Source organism: Rutidosis leptorrhynchoides, chromosome 1 (assembly GCF_046630445.1).
Source record: "Rutidosis leptorrhynchoides isolate AG116_Rl617_1_P2 chromosome 1, CSIRO_AGI_Rlap_v1, whole genome shotgun sequence".
Lineage (NCBI taxonomy): Eukaryota > Viridiplantae > Streptophyta > Magnoliopsida > Asterales > Asteraceae > Rutidosis > Rutidosis leptorrhynchoides.
The window spans coordinates 425,495,718-425,517,514 of NC_092333.1; the positions used below are offsets into that span (position 1 = coordinate 425,495,718).

The 21,797-nt window shown below is 31.7% G+C and overlaps 1 protein-coding gene across 1 annotated transcript; it reads right to left on the bottom strand.

Annotated features, from left to right (window-relative positions):
* Nucleotides 1–17,767: 17,767 nt before the first annotated feature.
* On the bottom strand, nt 17,768–20,971 carry LOC139872337 (nuclear transcription factor Y subunit B-1-like). Its single transcript, XM_071860191.1, has 2 exons — nt 20,889–20,971; nt 17,768–18,291 (listed from the first exon to the last, which is right to left on the bottom strand). The coding sequence occupies exons 1-2, from the start codon at nt 20,950–20,952 to the stop codon at nt 17,768–17,770; spliced, it is 588 nt and encodes a 195-aa protein (XP_071716292.1). The 5' UTR covers nt 20,953–20,971.
* Between the last annotated feature and the right edge of the window lie 826 nt (nt 20,972–21,797).

The following is a 21,797-nucleotide window of genomic DNA, read 5'->3' on the forward strand; positions in this document are numbered from 1 at the left end:
TGTGTCTGAAGTTCCTAATACATCTGAGAATCTAGTAGTATGTGAGAGTCAATCATCAGCAGAAGGTGTTGAATCAGAAAGTGCGAATGTGGTAACAGCCTTCTATTCCTCGTTGAACAAGACAGGGAGAGTATTTGTGCATGCTCATTCATGTTATGTATGTCAAATTGAACCAAAAGATGCTTTTGAAGCGTTGAAATATGATGAGTGGGTTAGTGCTATGCAGGAAGAGCTGTTACAGTTTAAACACTTGAAGGTTTGGAGACTTGTCAATCCACTACATGGTTGTGAACCCTATGGTCTTCGATGGGTGTTGAAGAATAAGAAGGATGAACAGGGTATCGTGATCAGAAACAAAGCTAGGTTGGTGGTAAAGGGATATCAACAAATCCCTGAGATTGACTATGATGAGATTTTTGCTCCGGTTGCTCGACTGGAAGCAATTAGAATTTTCTTGGCTTTTGCATCTTTCATGGGTTTTAAATTATTTCAGATGGATGTGAAAAGCGCGTTTTTGTATGGAGAGATCAATGAAAGAGTGTTTGTTGAACAACCACATGGTTTCGAAGATCCTCATTTCCCAGAAAAGGTTTATCGACTTGAAAAGGCACTTTATGGTCTTCACCAAGCTCCTAGAACGTGGTATGCCACGTTGTCCAACTATATGCTTGAAAATGGTTTTAGGAGAGGTGTCATTGATCAGACACTTTTCATCAAGAAGAAGGGACAACATCTTATGTTAGTGCAGGTTTATGTTGATGATATTATCTTTTGGTCAACGGATCAGGGAATGGTTGATGAGTTTGAGAAGGTCATGCAGCGGAAGTTCAAAATGAGTTCCATGGGTACTATAAAGTTTTTCTTAGGTTTGCAGGTAGTTCAGACGGATAAAGGCATCTTCTTGCATCAGACCAAGTATGTTGCTGATATTCTGAAGTGGTTTCAAGTGGAAGCAGAAAGACCAGCTAAGACTTCGTTGTCTATAAATCATGGGATCTCACCTGATTGTGAGGGTGCTCCAGTAGATCCTACGTTATACAGGGCGATCATAGGTTCTCTAATGTATCTTACAGCCTCTCGACCAGATATTATGTTTGCGGTTTGTCTGTGTGCTCATTATCAGGAAAATCCTAATGTTCATCATATGTTCGTGGTTAAGAAGATTCTGAGGTATTTGTAAGATACACCGAGTTTAGGGTTATGATATCCTGATGGGTTTGATCTCACAGCTTATAGTGGTTCTGACTATGGCAGTTGCAAGAAAGATTTCAAATCAACGTCAGGAGGTTGTCAGTTCCTTGGTAGCAAACTAGTCACTTGGCAGTGTAAGAAGCAGACAGCAGTGGCTCAGTCCACTCGTGAAGCAGAATATATTACCTCGGCCAGCTGTACATCACAGGTTATCTGAATTCAACAGCAGCTACGAGACTACGGTTTACATATTTCTAACACTCCTATATATGTTGATAATACTGTTGCTATAGCTGTCACTAAAAATCCTGTAAATCATTCTAAAATGAAACATATAGGGATTAAATACCATTTCATTAGAGACTGATATGAGAAAAAGTTAATAGATGTAGTGCAGATAGATACTACAACTCATCGGGCTGATCTCTTTACTAAAGCTTTTGATAAACCACGCTTTGAGTTCTTGTTAAAAGAAATTGGAATTAAATTACTAACTGACGTGGTTCCTGAAACAAAGGATCCTAACACAGAGGATCCTTCCAAAGAAACTGAGTCGTGAATGCCCTAGAACTGCCTGTATAGTTTGTGTACCTTGCATAGTATTTAATAGGTCATTTGCATGCTTAATTTTCATGATAAATTTTTGTTTTCTGATAGTACTGCATCCTAGTTTGTGTTTTATTTTGTTTTTATGTTTTTGTACTGATAAAATTGAAAAGTCATAAAATTATAAAACCAGAAAATCAAATAAAAAAATTGAAAAATTTAGAAAATGAGTTGCTTATTCTATCTGTGGGGAAGTGATTGCAATACTGAACTGACATGTCTAGAGGATGATTGATAGTATATTAATAGACTTTATTGACATAACTTTAGATAGAGATGATCACAATAACAACGCGTTAATATCATGATGAGGAAATCATTGAAAGGTTTACAGCGGTTGAGGGTAGTCACCTACTTATTATTGAATATGTACTGAGAAATAATTGTTCAGAAACTCAACAGACGGTTGAGGTCTCCCCTACTACGATTTATACTCGGTAGCAAAGGATAATTTTGTGAGTCCCCAAGGTGAGCATACTTTGTCTAGAGTGCATATTTGTTTCTATTTACCTTTAATGCTTGGACCGAAAGTCAACAACATTTATGTCGGGTATCCAATGGGATGTGTTCTCTCTAGATGGGTTGAGAAGTGCAATTCTGTATCACATGCATAGAATGATTTGTACAAAGCAAAGTTATTGGGTTATAGACTTCAACATCAGAAGATTGATTTTCTGTGCAGATACCACAAAAGTCAAAGACAATGGTGAATCATCATGTACAGTTATATTTATTTTATTTATTTTGTTTACTTTTTGTAATCTAGCTTGGAGATAATTGCAACATCAGAAAATCCAAAAAAAAAAAAAAAACTGTTTTGGTTCTCAAGTTGTAAATACATTGATGCACCACATCATTGCAAGAGAATTATGGAGCAAGAATTGAACAAGATTGAAGGATTCTACAGTATTTTTGTCCGAGACATGTTTGGATGTTTAAGTTATCTACATCCGAGGGGGAGAGTTAGATTGTGTCGAATCATCAGATATAGAGAACTTAAATCATTCTGTGATATGGGATTATACCTATTGACCTGGATAGAAGGGAATATCGTCTGTAGGATACCTTAGCGTTCCATCACTCAAATATATATCACTACCATCCATCCAACATCATACATCATACGATTTCCGTTTAAGTATGGGCTTTATAGCGGCCGGTATGCGTCTTTTTAAAGTATGCAATAAATTTGAGATAAACATTGTTATCTGAAACAAAAGGTATAAGTTTAAGGTAGAAGCTCATGGTTGACAGGGTTGCTAGAAACATCGTGAGATGGTTCTGTTCAATCAAATTGAAAGTACATTGAGGTGATAAGAGGACAGCGTCAATATATTTGTGCTCAATTGTTCTACCTGAAACATCGTGTGATCTCAAATAAGGACTGACTTTGTGATCAAAAACTAACATTGTAAGATGTTAAAGTAATTAATCTAAGAGACGGAGATTTAAGATGCAATTTAATCAATAGAAATAAAAATATAATAATGTACAGATTAATTAAGTTGCTATAAAAATGAAAGTACATATATATGCTATACATATGTAATATTATATATTGTAATATATAAATATTAAAGAATCAATGAATTATATAATTGGTAGATATGATATGACAAATGATAATACATTATATGTAATTACAAATTAAGGAATAATTGTTATATTAATATTATTAGCACTATTATTATTGATATTAATATTAATATTTGTATCATTAATATAATTATATAAAGTATATATGAAATTTGACATGTACAAGAATTATTATTAATATTAGTATTATTATCATTATTAATTCTATTGATATTATTATTATCTGCTTCATTAATATTAGATATTAAAATTTGTATAACTAATGTCATTATGATTCTTTATATATTTAATATACAGATATATAGAAATATGAAATTTGATATATGTTATTATATTATCAAAATTATTAATATTATTATTATCAACAATATTATGATAAGTAGAATTATTATTAGTATTAATAAACATATTATTATTATCGTTTTATTATGATTATTGTTAGTAAACTTATTAAAATTATCAATTTTATGATTCTTACTATCACTACTATTTATAATTATTATTAATACAATTATTATTATTATTGATATTATTATTATTATTATTATTATTATTATTATTATTATTATTATTATTATTATTATTATTATTATTATTATTATTATTATTATTATTAGTATTTTGAAATTTCTATTAATAATTTTATTATAATTAATACTAGTACTTTATTATTAATAACGTTATAAATATTAAAGTTTATGGATTATATATAATAAAATATATAAACAGATTTATATAAATACTTATAGATATATATATAAAATACAGTTATACATATATAAAGATATATATACTGATATATAAATATTTCAATACATTATATACATATATAAATACAGAAGAGTACGTATTCGATTCTCCATCGTTTTCTAGCTGTAGTGATTTGTTTTCCTGTCCATTTAATCGTACAAATCAGAATCTCTATCATAGGAACCATCCAAAAATCAGTTACCCATTCTTTTTTCCCTTTTATTTTTATTTATTTATTTATGATTCTGATAGTGAAGGTGTCGATTAAATTCTCTATAAAACAAGGGAATTACTCAGAGTTGTTATCACATTCAATCAACAGTATATTCCCAATATCATTATTCGCTTACAACTGATTACATTGATTTAATTTTTAAAACAGAAACAGAATGCTAAACCAAACGACTCTGTTCTTGGTTCAAATTTTTCAAAACTCGTTTTTGTATTAAACTTCAAAATCTAGTAATGCAGCCTTGTTAAGATTATTTTACTTCAACTATCTGCAAAAGCTAAACATCCAATTCATCTTATCGAGTTTTAATTTTGAGGTTAAACATAAGATTCAAAAAGTCAAAAAATCTGTTCTTTGTGAAATTCGAATTTATTGTTATGTTTTTAGATTAATTGACGATTTGAAAAGTTTCTAGGAATGGTTTGAAATCTATTTCATATAGAACTCTGTAACTAAAACGAGTTTAAAATCAAAATCATGTTTTTTTTTCTTTTCATGTTCGCTGCACAGCAGCATTTTTTTTTTTCAATCCCTTTAAATACTAATTATATTCTATACCCATTTTAAATCCTTAGACTAATAAAGTAATTCATTATTACTTGATTTTGATTACGGATCAAATTAAATCTGTTGAAGATGAAGAAGAAATAAGAACACAGAAAAAGACGGGTTATGTTTATATTTTTGGGTAGAATTCCAGAAAAATGTAAATGGCTGAATGGTTGTGTGGGTGTTTATGTGAACGAGAGGTCTCGGGTTCGAGTCCCGTCTGGAGCATTTCTTTTTACTCAAAGCTTTTAAGGGTATACATAAGTTCTTTTATTATTATTATTATTATTATTATTATTATTATTATTATTATTATTATTATTATTATTATTATTATTATTATTATTATTATTATTATTAGTTGTTATGATTATTATTATTAGTTATTAATGTTATAATTATTAATTGTTATAATTATTATTGTTATTGGTGTTATTATTATTATTATTATTATTATTATTATTATTATTATTATTATTATTAATATTATTATTATTATTATTATTATTATTATTATTATTATTATTATTATTATTATTATTAGTAGTATTATTATTAAGATCACCATTATTATAATTATCAATATTGTTATTATTAGTATTATATCTATTATTATTATTATTATTATTATTATTATTATTATTATTATTATTATTATTATTATTATTATTATTATTATTATTATTATTATAATTATTAATTATGATATTACAATTAAATTTAAAACTTTAAAATTATTATCATGAATATGTTTATTATTATTATTATTATTATTATTATTATTATTATTATGAAAGTAATATAAATTATTATCATTTTCGTAAATATTAGTATTAATTTCTTTTTATAATTAATAGAAGTGTTAATATTGACATAAGTAATATTATTATCACGAGTATTATTATTATGTACGTACTAAAATCAGTATCATGACTATCATTAACTGTAAAATCAATATTGTTACAAGTATTATTATTAATATCACTATTATTATTGCTATGAGTCTTGTTATAATTATTATTATAAGTAATGTTATTATTAATCAAATACAACTTTTAATTACTATATTTTTATGTATATAAACAAAAAATATACTTATAAGTAATAATATATATAAGTATGAATATATTATATTTTTATATAAATATTTATATAAAACAAATTAGGTATTTTTAATATATATATATATATATATGTATATATAACTATATAAATAATAATTATTTTTAAATATATCTACAAATTAAATAAATAATATATAAAGTTATAATATATGAAATTGTTCGATTACAAGTATATGTTTTAATATATATATATATATATATATATATATATATATATATATATATATATATATATATATATATATATGAATGATATAGGTTCGTGAATCCAAGTCCAACCCTGCATTGTTCAGTTTCGTCGTATGAATATTTTTACTACAAAATATTGGATAGTGAGTTTCATTACTCCCTTTTTAATGCTTTTGCAATATATATTTTTGGGACTGAGAATACATGCGCTGCTTTTATAAATGTTTGATGAAATAGACACAAGTACTCGAAAATTACATTCTATGGTTGGATTATCGAATCGAATATCACCCTTTTAGCTTGGTAGCCTAAGAATTAGGGAACAGACACCCTAATTGACGCGAATCCTAAAGGTAGATCTACGGGCACTAACACCCCCATACTGGAAAATGGTATGCTTTAGTACTTCGAGTTATTATTAATACAGATGGATTTCTGTTTTGGGGATATTCTATATGCATTTTGTTAATGTCGGTTACCAGGTGTTCAATCCATATGAATGATTTTTAAACACTTGCGAGTGTATGATTATTGAATAAAGGAAATCTTGTGGTCTATTAAAATTATGGAAATGATTGATTTCGATAAACTAATGAACTCACCAACCTTTTGGTTGTCACTTTAAAGCATGTTTATTCTCAGGTATGAAAGAAATGAAAGAAATCTTCGGTTGTGCATTTGCTCATTTTAGAGATATTACTTGGAGTCATTCATGACATATATTTCAAAAGACGTTGCATTCGAGTCGTTGAGTTCATCAAGATTATTATTAAGTCAATTATAGTTGGATATATTATGAAATGGTATGCATGTCTGTCAACTTTCGATGTAAATGAAAGTTTGTCGTTTAAAAACGAATGCAATGTTTGTAAAATGTATCATATAGAGGTCAAATACCTCGCGATGTAACCAAATGTAATGTATTCGTCCAGATGGATTAGGACGGGTCGTTAAACGCATCATCTAGCATAGTTTTTGCGGTTTCAATTAACGTCCTATTCTTTCTTTCAGCTACCCCATTTGACTGAGGTGTATAAGTAGGACTAAACTGTTTCTGTATCCCCTTTTCATTACAAAACAGTATCATGTTGTTATTCTTAAACTCCGTACCATTGTCGGTACGAATCTTTCGAACCTTCAACTTATATAAACTTTCAAGCTTCATAATCAAAACTTTAATGTGCTCGAAAGTTTCTGATTTATGCTTCAGCATCACAACCCAAGAGAAACGAGAATACTCATCCGTAACTACCAAGCAGTATAACTCTCCTGTGATAGTCTTGCAGTTAACTGGACCAAAAAGATCCATATGCAATAACTCCAAAGGAACATTAACAGAATGATGCTTCTTGGAAGCATGAGGTTTTCTTGTCTGTTTCCCTTTCTTACACGGAAGACATCCTTCTGGAATATGAAAACTCTTAAGATTGACACCATCAACTAGTCCATTATGAACTAGATTATTCATCTTTCTTAGACTCAGATGACCCATACGCTTGTGCCAAGTAATAGACTCCTGCTCAGTAGCTTTGGAAACAAAAGCCTGATGGCCTGTAGCTGCTTTAACATGAGCCTTTCGCATATCAAGGATATATAGATCCTTACACCTTGGAGCAGTCATCAAAATCATGTCTTCCGGAATCACGAAATCTTTTCTCAAGATATAACACAATTTGTCATCAAAAGCAACCGTATACTTTTTGTCAGCAACTTGTGAAACTGAAAGCAAATTGTCCGACATTTGCTCCACAAAACTGACCTTATCAAAGCTGACATTCTCATTTGAAATCACACCCTGCGCAGTAATAAAACCTCCTTCACTACCTGCAAAAGAAACTGGTCCTCCATCCACTGTTTGCACATTAGAAAGTAAGGACAAGTTCCCTGTCATGTACCTGGACGCCCCACTATCAACAATCCATGTACTGCAACGAGGATTGTAGGCGACCTGCACATAAACATAAGGAGATTAGTTAGAAAGGGCCACCCATGCCCGAATGGAAGTGGGTTTCCCATCAACGCCAACCACTGGCAATTCCACCCATTGTCCCTTAGATCCGGAAGGACCTTCAGAATTTTGGACAACTTTCACTTCTGACTTACGTTTCCAAACAGTATTTTTTGGTAAAGGTTTCCTGTAATAGTCATTTGTTTGAAAAAATTTAGTTTCAGTTGATTTCACAGAAGTAGATTTAAACACAGGTGAGGATGATCTTCTATTGAAAGTACGCTTAGGGTTAAGATCAATCTTCCTGTGTGGTAAGAAGGTAAGAAGGTGTTTGAAGAGATGTGGTTACGCTGGTGATATAACCAAGGCTGTGAAACGTACTAAGCTCCCAAGGCAGTACAGATACTTTACATATGTTCTTCTAAGGTGTTTGAGCCCGATGCAGGGTGGTTTCGATGAGATGACTGCAAAATATAGTTCTATCTTTGTTGCGTTGGTCTTGAATGATGATTTTAACTTTTCTCAAGTTATATTTGATGGAATGGTTCTGAATGTTAAAAGGAAGGTACATCTGGTGTTTCCGAGGTTTCTTCAGATTATGCTCGAGAAGCAAGTTCAAGGGTTAGTGAAAATTCCTCATGATGAACTGAAGCAGAATCATTTGAATGATCAGTCCTTCAATAGGTTTTTGCAGAACATGGTTGAGGTTCCAGAGAAGAGGTTGATCGGTCATCTGGCTGATGAAAAGTACGTGTGTCCAGAAGGTTTATGCTGCCGACATGAAAATAGTACTTCTGGAGATGAGACCGATATTACTATCGAAGGAGAGGAAGAGGTAAATTAGCCTCCACCGAAGCACACTGGTCCTCGATTAGTTGATGAAGAGGATGTGACTGCGCTTGATGACAGTCAAGTTGATTTGGTTAAAAGAAAGTTAGCTGAAGCTCCTAAGGTGTCAACCAGACAAAGACAGAAGCGTTTGAAGATCTTGGTTAAGGACGAAAGTTCATCTTCTACAACAAAATCACAACAGAAGGTTGCTCCGACTGTTCAAGCTACTGGTGATGCTCGTGGTTCTACACAAGTGCCACCCACTCAACAACAACAAACTCATCTACTCAACAAGTCCAAACTACTCAGCGTCCTGAAGGAGTTACATGTGATCTGACAGGAATAGTTAATTGGCAATTGATTCAGTTGACTGCTGATTTTGCAAAATTTCAAAAGGCTGCTGATGAAGATAAGCAAAGAAGGGAACCTGAAATATCGACGTTGAGGGAGTTAGTTGATCGACAACAGTTGAAAATTGAGGAACTTGAGAAAAATGTTGGAAGTCAGGCTGGAGAAATTTTGACTCTTCAGACTCAAAATCAAGAATTGACTGAGAGGTTAAATGAATGGGAGAAGAAGATAGTGATTGAAGAAGAGGAGCAGGGTCCAGATCCTTTTGCTACCCTAGGTAATGAGGAGGACATGGCAGTTGAGATTGCTAAAGGTTACACTGAGGATCACCCACTGTACGTAACTCCACTTCAAGTAATAATAGTTTCTGAAGTTTTAGCTATGCAGGATCGTCTTAATCACACTACTGTTTACACTGATTTAGAAGAAGGGGAGATCCCTCCGGATCTTACCGAGACTGAACGGGAATTGATGGAGCGTCTAGAGCGACAAGCTAAGGAATCTGCTGACGCTGCATCAAAGGCGTCGACTGAAGCTTCGACTTCAGGGGCTCATAATTTTGATGATGAGGTGAGTGATATAGAAGTTGTTGATGAAAGTGATAATAGTTTTGATGAAGTGATTATTGAGGATGAGCCGACAGAGCCGTATCCAAGTTATGAAGGTTTTGCTGATAATGATCTTCAAACTTTTGCTCATTACTTTCAAATGAATGATGAACTTTTGGATAGAAAGTACAAGGAAAAAGAACAGAAAGAACAAGAAAGTGTGTTACCGGAAGGGTTTTTGCCGGTGAAAATCAACAAAGAAAAGGTTGAAGTTTTGGAAGAAGAATGGAAGATTTTCATGCGAATTAGGCAGTATGTTATGAAGCCTAAGGTGGAGCCGCAGTTTTTAAAGTTTATCGAGCACTGTGAAAGTTTACGTGCTAAGGGAAAGATAATAGCCTGGGCTTATATAAAAGAATTTGATATATATGCGATCAAGAAAGAACACGGAGTGGATTATATCAAGTATGCATACGATTTCAAATCGTTACCATATTTTGAGTTTATGCAGGTGGCCAGGCTTAAGATGTTGTATCAGGATTATTGTGGAATTCCTGATATTTTGGTTCGTAAGATAAGAAGATAATTTCGGTCATCTAATTTTGTAGGCTTTCGACCACAATTTCCAAAGATCTCTTACAGGACGAACAGGAAAACAGGGGTAAGGAGGAAGATAGTAAAATATCAACCTGTGAAGTATATGCGAAAGGTTCCCTTGTGAAAGATGCCGCAGCACTTCAGTCCTCGTTTTCGTTGGTGGTATTATGATGAACGCTCGGAGTAAGCGGTTATTATGTTAGACAAAGATGGAGGAGATGAAAATGATAGTATAAGGGTTTTGGATCCAGTTTGGTTGAGGAACTGATGTGAGGAAGATATGTTCACCTTATACTACAACAGGATGCTGTATCGTCCAGAAAATCGTGTGCAAGCTAAACAGTACTGCAGAGTTGTGAAACTCTGCTATCTGAAGAATTGGATGACAGATCCTTTTACTGATTGATAACTGAATTTTTTATGTTCTACGGCTAGGTCTTAGGGGGAGTTTGTTAGTGCATGAATCCCCAGCCGTAGATTGATTCATAGTTTGATACATTCGGTTATGTAATAATGTTTACTTGTGACTATTGATTACGTTTGTGATTATGCGGGCTTAATTTGTTAAACAATCAATTAGTTAAACTGCACACACAATCGACCGAGTGTGTCCACACACTCGACCGAGTGTGTCTGATATGCAGTATATATACGGGTTGAGACTTCTTTATTGAGGTTAATCATCTCATTCACCCTAATCGACAGGTTTTCGTCTCTGCCGAACCCTAAAACCAAATACCACCGAAATACTTTGTTTAGGTATCGATCTAATCTAGTAATTGTCCTAGGTTTGATCTATTCGATCCCGATACGACCCATATCTCGGTTTAACCCAATTCTAGTGTATTCCGCCTCTAGGATTATTAGCAAGCGACCTAAGATCCTTAAATCTCCGTCTACAGTATGCACGCTTACCTTATCCTCCCAATTACAAGACGTATTATCTTCAAGGCTGTCCATGCCAATTCTTATTATTAAAAGAATATATATTATAATATAAGGAGATTAATTCCGAATTACAAGTTCATATATCACTTAAAACGATGTCTTTGTACATTTCTCGTAGCAAAAACTTAAATAATTTTGTCATTGTCAACTTCTGCTATAAATTTATTTTCAATATTCAAATTTGCTAATCCGTCCAGCCTCTCTTTCTTGACTAATTTTACTCCGTAAATATGACTTCAATAACTTTAAATTTGATAAACTTCTTTCTGTGAATACTACCGTGACTGGTACGGTTAACAAAATCTTGTATGCAAGTAAGATATTAGAAAACATATCCATTGTCTTCGCAAACTCCATAATTGGATAGTTGTCCAAGGTCATTCTCCCTCGTATGATCTACTCGACAACATGTCTTGCAGAATTAAAAACTCCATAAATAAGTCATTTCCATCGATATCAGAATTATTATCACATGTTAAAGCAGATTCAACATGTTTCATTTGTTTAAATCTATTATCCAGTTGTACAGGAGCCATCTCAACCAAACAAGAAAGTAATCGGTTCTAAATTTATATTCACCAGATTTTTATTCTCTTTTAGTATTTAGAATCTAATCAAATTGTTTTATCCTATAAGATGCACGTTTTACATGAAACTTAATTTCTATGCCAATAGTTTCCACAATTTATTTAGCTTCATTAATAGTGTCGTCCAACTCATGTTCCCTATAAGTTTCAAATACCTAATTAACGAGTCCAAAATCTTTACTACAATGTCAAGAAGCATATCTTTAGATTGTAACTTCTTACTAACTAAATTGATTATTGTAACTTCTTACTAACTGAATTGATTATATATAAAATCTCATACCAAATAATCAAACTTGAAATAAAGACAAAATTACTCCCGTCGTCCTTGAACATATAGTGAAATCATAGGCGTCGTCCTCGAAGATTGTTTTTTGCGTTCTTCGTCACTGAACTTGCACTTTGTAACTTGTGTCGTCCTTCTGTTTACTGTCCGTCTATTTCCTCTGTTAAGCTTCAGCATGTGCCAAACATGTGAGGGCAATTATGTCATTTTATCTCTTTTACAGTTGAAGAACGACCGGCGTAATTTTGTAATTTGTCATGTTCTTCCCTTTTTTTTATTTTTTTTTATTTCTATTTTCTTTTTCTTTTCTCTTTTAACATCCATTTTCTTTCCCTTTTTTATTTCTTATTCTTATCCTTTCTCTTTTCCAAACACCATATATCAGTTTACAAATCTATAATTACAAAATCAATTTAGAACCATTAAATTACAGATCTTGTTACATCTTGTATATAAACAAATGGATTCTGCAACTAATTTCGATTATCATTTCATATATTTCATATTTCAGAAAACTTAAACACAAATAAAAAAAGTCATTAATATTACAACTGCTACAGTACTTGATTTCATTTTTTTTTTTTTTTTACGAGGAACCCTTACTACGAACGGGCACATTGGCCCCCCGCAGCGGGTAAACCCCGGGTAAACGGCAAGCCAACCCTCCACCGCTACCAGGCAAAGCATCCTCAGGCTATTGGTCTCCACCGCTAACTTGATTTCATTTTCTACATGATCACAAAATTGCAAATCTTCAATTGATGATTGTTTCAACCAATTGAGCTTGCAAAAGTGTTTCATATGAAAATCCTAAGCTTCATGCATCATAAATTCAGAGAAACATCAACAGATTTGATGATCTCGATCTCGTGTTCTTCATTTTTCACAAACGCTGGTGATTTGATCTCTGGCTCAATCTAGCAACAATTAATGAAATGTAAAAATACAGAACTATTGAAAATCACTTCGTTATTGTTTCTGTCGATCTATAGATCCTGAGATGATGATTTGAGCTCGAATTTCATAGTCAAAGTTTAAAGGAAAAAGTCAACTATTGAAGATTGGATCAAATTCGAGTGTTCCGTTATGTTTCAGGTTTGAATGATGAATCTCGAGTCTTCACATAATGATTTGCAGTTGTTTTCGTGAAGAAATCTACATCTACAACTCATTAAAATTCGACTTTGATTATGGTGTTCTTATGAAGGTTCATGAGACTGTTCATCAGTCTTTTCTCTGATTTGTTGATGTTTTGGCCAAGAATCCTTCACGAAATTCTCTAGGGAGGCTCACTGAATCTGTTTCGATTGATATTACAACTTAATTTTTTGTTCGTGATCTTTTGATAAAAGTCAAATGAAGATGAAGTCAGATATTGGAAAATAAAAAGGAAAAAGGAAAAAAGAAAATGGGTTTTAAAAGATAAAAGAGAAAAGAAAATAAAAAGAAAAAAGGAAAAAAGAAAAGAAAAGATTTAAATTATTTACGCCGGTCGTCTTTGAACTATAAAAGATACAAAAAGACTAAAATTACCCTCACATGTATGGCACATGTTGAAGGTTAACGGAGGAAAGTGACGGCAACTAGACGGAAGGACGACACAAGTTATAAAATGCAAGTTCAGTGACGACGAACGCAAAAAAAACTTTGAGGACGACGCCTATGATTTCACTATATGTTCAAGGACGACGGATTCAAAACTTAAAAATTCACCATTTATCAATGATTCCACATCTCTGTAAATTTTTGCATCATCACTAACTTTATTTAATTTTATTGACTCGTCTTTTACTTGGGAAACTTGAGTTTTATGGCTTTGACATTCTCAACATGACTTTTCCACCGGGTAGCAGACAACGATTTTAAAATTAGTTCATCAATATAATCAAGTAAATTACTCCATCATCTTATAGAATTAGAGAATACATTATATAGCGTTTGACATGTACAAAAAAAACGTTTTTGCTTTATGACAAGAATTTGCCATATCACCCGATACAAAACTTAGACAATGACAATCACAAGACGTATAAAAAGCTCTTCGAAATATTTTAAGTAATCTAGCTTGAACACCACAATGTTGTCCCTTCATATTAGATCCATTATTGTACCCTTGTCCTCTAACATATTTAATATCTAAATCCAGCGATTTTAAAACATCTTGTAACACTTTGAGAAAACCTAAACCTTTTGTATCTTCTACAACCGAAAACTCTAAAATGAACTTTTTTACTTTTATAAGAAAGCTTAACACATCAACACATCTAATAATTAAGGTCATTGGTTCTTGGTGACTTACATCATAAGTGCAATCGAGAATTACTTCCCTTTTTATTTTTTAAGTATTGCATTCTTTATCTCGGATGCTAACATTTCAGACAGTTCATTTTAAATTTTATGACTTAGATAATGGTATAGAATTTCTTTATTTTGAAATTTTGGAAAATGTTCATTCATTATAGGATCAAACTCTTTAAAGTACGGCTAAAAAGTTTCCATTAGAACTTTAATGAAGTTTTGAGTTTGTTCCACGAAACGCCAAGTTATTTTTGTGCCAAACTTTTAACAACATCAATTATTCGAATTAAAACTTCTTTCCAATGTTTCGTATCTTTTAATATAAGCTCTTGTAACTCTTTATCAATTGCGTGATTCGTAATTAACCTCCAACGCAACTCACACCATGTTCTCAGGTTAACCATATGTTCAAAAATATTTTCATACAAGTTTAAGGTATGAGAAATGTTGGTGCATTATAGTCCCCGAGTTCATTACGATCAATTTGATATGCTTTAACGTTAAACTTTCACCGTTGGAATGCAACTGCACGGTTGCAGGTATGCAACCGTACGGGTACACTAGGCAACCGCACGGTTGCAAGATGCAACCACACGGTTGCGTGAGCTGTAAGTATATAATGGGAATTACGGGTTCATTGTTAGTGTTACGAATCCTAATCATCCCTAAGTGTCCAATCCGATTCCCTGGTTCTCTAGCATTGGTTTTGGTCGATCTTAATCATTCTAAAGTCAATTAACATATTAAGATCAAAGGTTTATTGTGTGATTTGATTATAAAACCCAATATCGAGTTTTTTCGCACTCGATATTGAATATTAGATCGTTTAATCCTGTTTAGACGATCCAACAAGAAAGCTGGTTCCAATCATTTTTGTCTGCATTTGCTAATTGACTTTTTTATCCAGCTATTTTAATAATTTACAACATAAATAAAATACCTTATCAAGCTCTTTCGAGTAGATCATACATTTTCAATCAATAGTATCACCGTAGCTTACGTGTATAAAATTCACAAGAGAAGTGTCTGCGTGATTCATTTTTTTTCGATAATTTAATTTATTTTTTTCTAATAAGCCATTTGTTTACAAGTAAGTCTTTCATCTTTGAATATAAACCATCCAAAAATCTAACATCAAAAATATTATAATTAAATTATCATCATCACAATTTTTATTTTTTTCTTGTTCATTTCACATTCATTATTCATATATACTAATGGACACCTACTGTTGTTTTACCCCCCCCGGTCACAAGAGGGGAGAAAAAAAGGGGAAAAAAGCCAAATCCACCCCTAAAAAATGTGTCAACTTACACCACAACCCTCAAATCAAGGGTATAAAGTGTAAATTTAGTATTTTAATTAAAAATCTTAATTAAACTTCACCCATATTTTCAACGGGACATATCTTTCCCCTCGCCTCGCGTTAAATTTTTTCGAACCCACCGTTCAACTCAAAAAAATCTAACGAATACAACGGGACTAACTATACGCGAAATGGACACTTCTAAAAAAAATCTAAATACGTCGGACTATATTCAATACATACACACATCTATAATAAACTCTTCAAACTAACTACATCATATCGATAATTATGTTTCCTTTTTTTTACACAATCTTCCTGCCGTTAGAAACACATGGGCCATTAGGTACACTGGATACTAACTACGTGTATCTAAAAACACCCGTGGCAAAACATTTTTACTTCTGTAAATAAATAACGCTTCGTTAACTATGAAAACACACCCCAAAGGTCCCGCGGCATCGCGCGGACCCGCTTTACTAGTTATTTTCATTATCAATAACATACATTCTTCTTTATTATTTTAAATATTATTTTCATCTTGTTCATTAATATTATTATCCTCATTAAATTCTGGATTTTCGGTATTTTTATTATTTATGTTGTTGGTAACCGTAGGATTATCACAGTCTTCATTATTTTCTTCGACACTAATGTTATAATTTTGTGGTCTAACAGTAATCTTATTAAAAGATCCCTTTAGGGATTGAGCAATTTCTTCTTATCTTTTCTTTCTTTTCTTATTTGGACTCTCATGATTGTGAACGAGGCAACATAATAATTTATATATTAACCAAATAATAACCGAAACAGAAGTAGAATAGAGTATTGAAAAGATACACACTGAAAATAAAATGGAGGTATGAAAAGATACAACCTGATGAATCAAACGTAGAGAAAATATATGAGGAGTAAGTGACTCCTGCCATCTAAGTTCTAACTGATCGCAAAGAAACCGTTAAAAGGCACATGGGCCAATATGGCAATGTCCTGGGCTTTCACACTTGAGTCCATAAATCAAATATTGCTGCTCCTTTATATTTATAATAAAATAATATAGCCAAGAATGAGTGTATTGGGCTGAATATTATGAACCTAGTAAAGTAACTATGACATAGAAGTATGATGCCCCTTCTTTTTTCTTTGTGAACGTTTGAAATTTTAAATCAACTAAATTGGAGTACGTATGAAAGAGATATAATAAAAATGGTAAAGTCATGCAAAATATGCGAGTTGTCACCGTTTTGATCATACCCCCTTCATACAAATTCGGATTTAGTTAATTCAAAAGGCTACATATTTCTATTATATGGTTACCTTAAGTTTAGATCTTATGGTTCGGGAGGAACCCTATTTTGTCCGGTTTATCACCAACATACTAAAAACTTATAGTTTATGTTAAAATCGTACGTTGTTCTAGATAAAACATGTCATATTCGGCCCCCCTTATCAAATCCTTCAAGCTACGTCACTGGTTGTTACCTAGTATGTTCGACTTTCTTTGTTTGATTGCCATATACTCGGATGATTTATTAAGGGCAAACAACTTATAATAATACAGTATTAGATACAGTATATACTATTGACTAAGTTTATAAATCTTGAAAATGAACTACTTAAATTATTAATAGTAACTCTTAATTTGATTTAACTCTGGTATTATTGCCCATGGCACATCATCTTTTTTTTTTCACATTTCAGAACAAGATATCACTGTAATTAAGATAAAATTGAGAGTTAATTTCTATATTTGATAATTGATCATGAAAATGAAAAAAACAAACAAACATAAACATATCGTTAATTACTCATACAAATTATGATCTAGCCCTACTCTTTACACTGAGCATACGGCTCGAATCCAGCGACGGGCCTAGATGGGCCAACCGTTGATGAATCCTTCACCAAACCAGCAACAGCAGCATGACCAAACAGACGTTGCCCCATCTGTAAAACAGCTTCATTAACACCAACCGACAGCTTAGCAGGCGGCTGATCACCCCGTATGGGCCCACGTTCACCACCATCAATCTCCCTGTAGCGATGAAGGTAAATGGTCAAGGGCTCGATGTAATCATCGAATCCAAGTTTGTTCATTGCCCAAAGGATGTCTTCAGCAGTGATAGTCTTTCGTTGCTCTCGTTGACACCTGTCGTTGGCTTCGCCCGTTACGAAGCTGATGTACTCAGAAACACATTCTTGGATTGTTTCTTTGGAGTCATCTGAGATCTTGGCGTGCGGAGGGAGGACTTTTCGCATGATACGAATCACGTTTGCAATTGGCATCAATCGGTCTTGTTCTCGAACCAGGCATTCATTTTGACCTGTGGCTGGTGATTGTTGTTGCATTGGCCCTGACCATCGCCCATATAATGTGCAACAGAAGAGTTAAATATCATTTGAATTGGTACATATGTTAGATTCTATAATGTAAATAAAAGTTATAATACTACTAATGTATGTATAGCTTTATTCATATTCATATATACTAAAGTTATATATATATATATATATATATATATATATATATATATATATATATATATATATATATATATATATATATATATATATATAGGGGCAGGATCAATGGGGAAGTAACCAATCGGGGGGAAGCAAAAAAAAAAAAAAATTTCGTTTTTTGAAAAAACTTTGTTCACGAACATTATAAATTGGATGAAAATATAAACATTTAGAAAAGACACTTCGTGATGAATGTTATTATTTTGGCGGGAAAACGATCGACAAAAATAACATTCAACATAATATTGTTCGTGAAGAATGTTAACGTTTTTTTTCTTCATGTTTTGTGAAGTAAAATTTAGCCCGATTTAGAGTTTAGGGTTTAGGGTTTAGGGTTTAGGGTTTGGTGTTTTGGGTTTATTCCATAAACCCAAAACACCAAGCCCTAAACCCTAAACACTAAACCTTAAACCCTAAACTCTAAACCGTTCGTGTTAAAAAATCAATCTAAATCCTAAATCTAAACCCTAAATCTAAACCATAAACCCTAAATTTCTAAACCCTAATATCTAAACCCTCAAACCCTAATATTCAAACGCTAATATCTAAAACCTCAAATTACGCTCGAAAAACACGATAATTGTTATATATTACTTCTTCGAGCGTTTTTCCGCCAAAATAAAAACATTTATCACAAAGTGTCTTTATTAAATGTTCATATTTTCATCCAAACTATAATGTTCGCGAACAAAGTTTTTTAAAAAACGAAAAAAAAAAAATTTGCTTCCCCCCGAATGGTTACTTCCCTCTTGATCCTACCACTATATATATATATATATATATATATATATATATATATATATATATATATATATATATATATATATATATATATATATATATATATATATATATATATATATATATATATATATATATAGCCGGAGGTCCTTTTAGAAACAATTTTTTTATGCGTCGAAGAGAGAGAGAGGACTTTTATCTACTGTTGAGTGTTTCACTAGGTGTGGAGAAATGACTTCTCTTTATTCTAGACTAGAGGAAGATTTGTCTACGTTTGATCCCCATACCCTACACATGTGGAATTGAGTCTGTTGTTATCGTAGTATATATACTCAAGTTAAAGTGATATTGTAGTTTTCTTTGATAAATGGATATTTTTCCTTCTATCCAATTGTACCATAATAAAAAATTATTCATGTCTCAATTTTTGTCCTTATATCTAAACGTTTTAAATAAAAATACTAATACTAACCATAACCAAAGCTGTAATGTGTTATATAACATTTGATAAAAGTTATACTACTGAAATACATTTTAAAATTGAATTCATTCATTTATTATTCATCAAATATATACTATAGAACCAATAAAAATATATAAAATCAAAATATTTGAATAAAAAATTTTAAAAGGTCAAACGATTATTTTCAAACGTAATGACTTGTTATTTCGAAGTAAATTTAAAATTAATGTATTGAAAATATATGTAAAGATGTCATCCTTATTCGAGTCTCATTTAAGAAACTTGAATTTGGTATAAAAGGCTCGAGCTCAAGTTCAAACTTGTTTAAACTCGAATTGAATCAAATTACTATAACTTTGGGTAGGATTTGAAAAAGGAAAAAAGAAAAAGATATTGAGAAGCTAATAGGGAAGGAAATGTATTTAATGAAATTGAGTAAATTAGAAATGAAAAATCAGAAAAAAGAGGTGTCAAAGTGGGGTCAGAAATTAAATATGAATGCCACTTGTTTTCTCATATCTGCCTCTCTTCCTTCCAATAGAAACCATATCGCCCAAACATACCGTCCATTCATCATCAATCAATTTTCAATTTTTTTTTTTTTTTTCAATATATAACTAATACAGAGTAATAAATAAAATAATAAATAAAATCTAAAATAAAGTATACTATTCCCATATAATCATTACCTTAACCCATGAATTTTCCATGTGGGCTACTTCCATATTTCTAAAAATATTAATCAAATAACTATATGTATACACGAATTTAAACGATTCAATCTAGTAATTTCATTAAAGAACAATATTTGAGACCAAAAATCTTGTCCCTTTAGTATATGAAATAAACTATCTAAACTACTACGACTAATTCATTAAACCTATACGATCCGATCGGATTAATACACCTAATTACAATAATTTATATTGATTGAATTGAATGAGAAATATAGTGTAACATTTTTATATTTTTCTTAATTATCATAAAACTTGTTGACTATATATAACAAAGAAGAATTCAATTTAACTAGTTTAACAATTATATTTTGTTAACCGAATTAAAGCTTGTTACCGATTATAGATTAATAGTACTTGTACATAATAATTTGAATTGTTTTGAAATTATTTGATTAAATGTCACAAACCTCTAAACAGTTCTTTAAAATTCACATAAGAAACAGCATTAACAAAACAAATGCATAACAATTCAAGAAAAGAATTTTACCATGTGCAAGTTGAATTTGGGGAGGGATTCTTTGGAAGCCATGCAAACCTCCATTGTTCTCCATTTTCTTTCACTAATTTGTATAATTTTTTTAGAAATTTTGAACTGGGTATAAAAGAAGCATTGATGACATATAAAATACGAGTGTGTATTGATTTGGGCAAATGTGGACAATTATAACGTCAACACGTGGCATAGACGACGCGGTGAACAACAACTGACTATTGTCACTCCAAACTCACTTGTATTGGCTTTTTGCAATATCATCTCCATTGACTTTTTATCTTCACTTTTATTCATATTCATATTATTTATTATTTATTAATGAGTAAAATAATCCGTAGATAATCTTCACATACTTTTTTTTTTTTTTTTTTTTTTTTCCAAGCAATTTTATTAGAACATCAAAAGAAACACACAAGACTACAAGAGTATGAAAGAGCATAAAAGTTACAAGTACACGAAAATGAAAATCACAAAGGTTGCGGAGATCGCAACAAAATTAATACATAACACATTAGGATTTGTGATCCAAGATAACCAATCAATATTTTGAGATTTATTCCTTCTCGAGATTCAATCGAAAGAAAGAGTTTGAATTTCATTGAAGAGATTTGGGGACGTTCCGATCTTGTTCTTGAAAAATCGAAGATTTCTATTCTTCTAAAGCAAATAACATACAATCCAACATAACGCTTGACCAAATAATCTTTTGTTAACGGAGAAAAGATTTTTGGCATCAAATATGTTAGCGAATGAAAATGAACCAAAGTTAAGATCCCACCAATTTCCTACCTTTTTCCACACCTCTAAAGCAAATCCGCAATGATATCAGATGTGATCAACCGTTTCTAGACCCGCATCACAAACCGGACATCTTTTGCTATGTAAATCTATCCCCCGTTTGTC

Excerpts from the sequence above, each read along its gene's own strand:
- LOC139872337 (XM_071860191.1), bottom strand. The coding sequence starts at position 20,952 with ATGGAGAACAATGGAGGTTTGCATGGCTTCCAAAGAATCCCTCCCCAA. Across the intron at positions 18,292-20,888 it reads CCAAATTCAACTTGCACATG|GGCCAATGCAACAACAATCA; the intron begins GTAAAATTCTTT and ends GGCGATGGTCAG.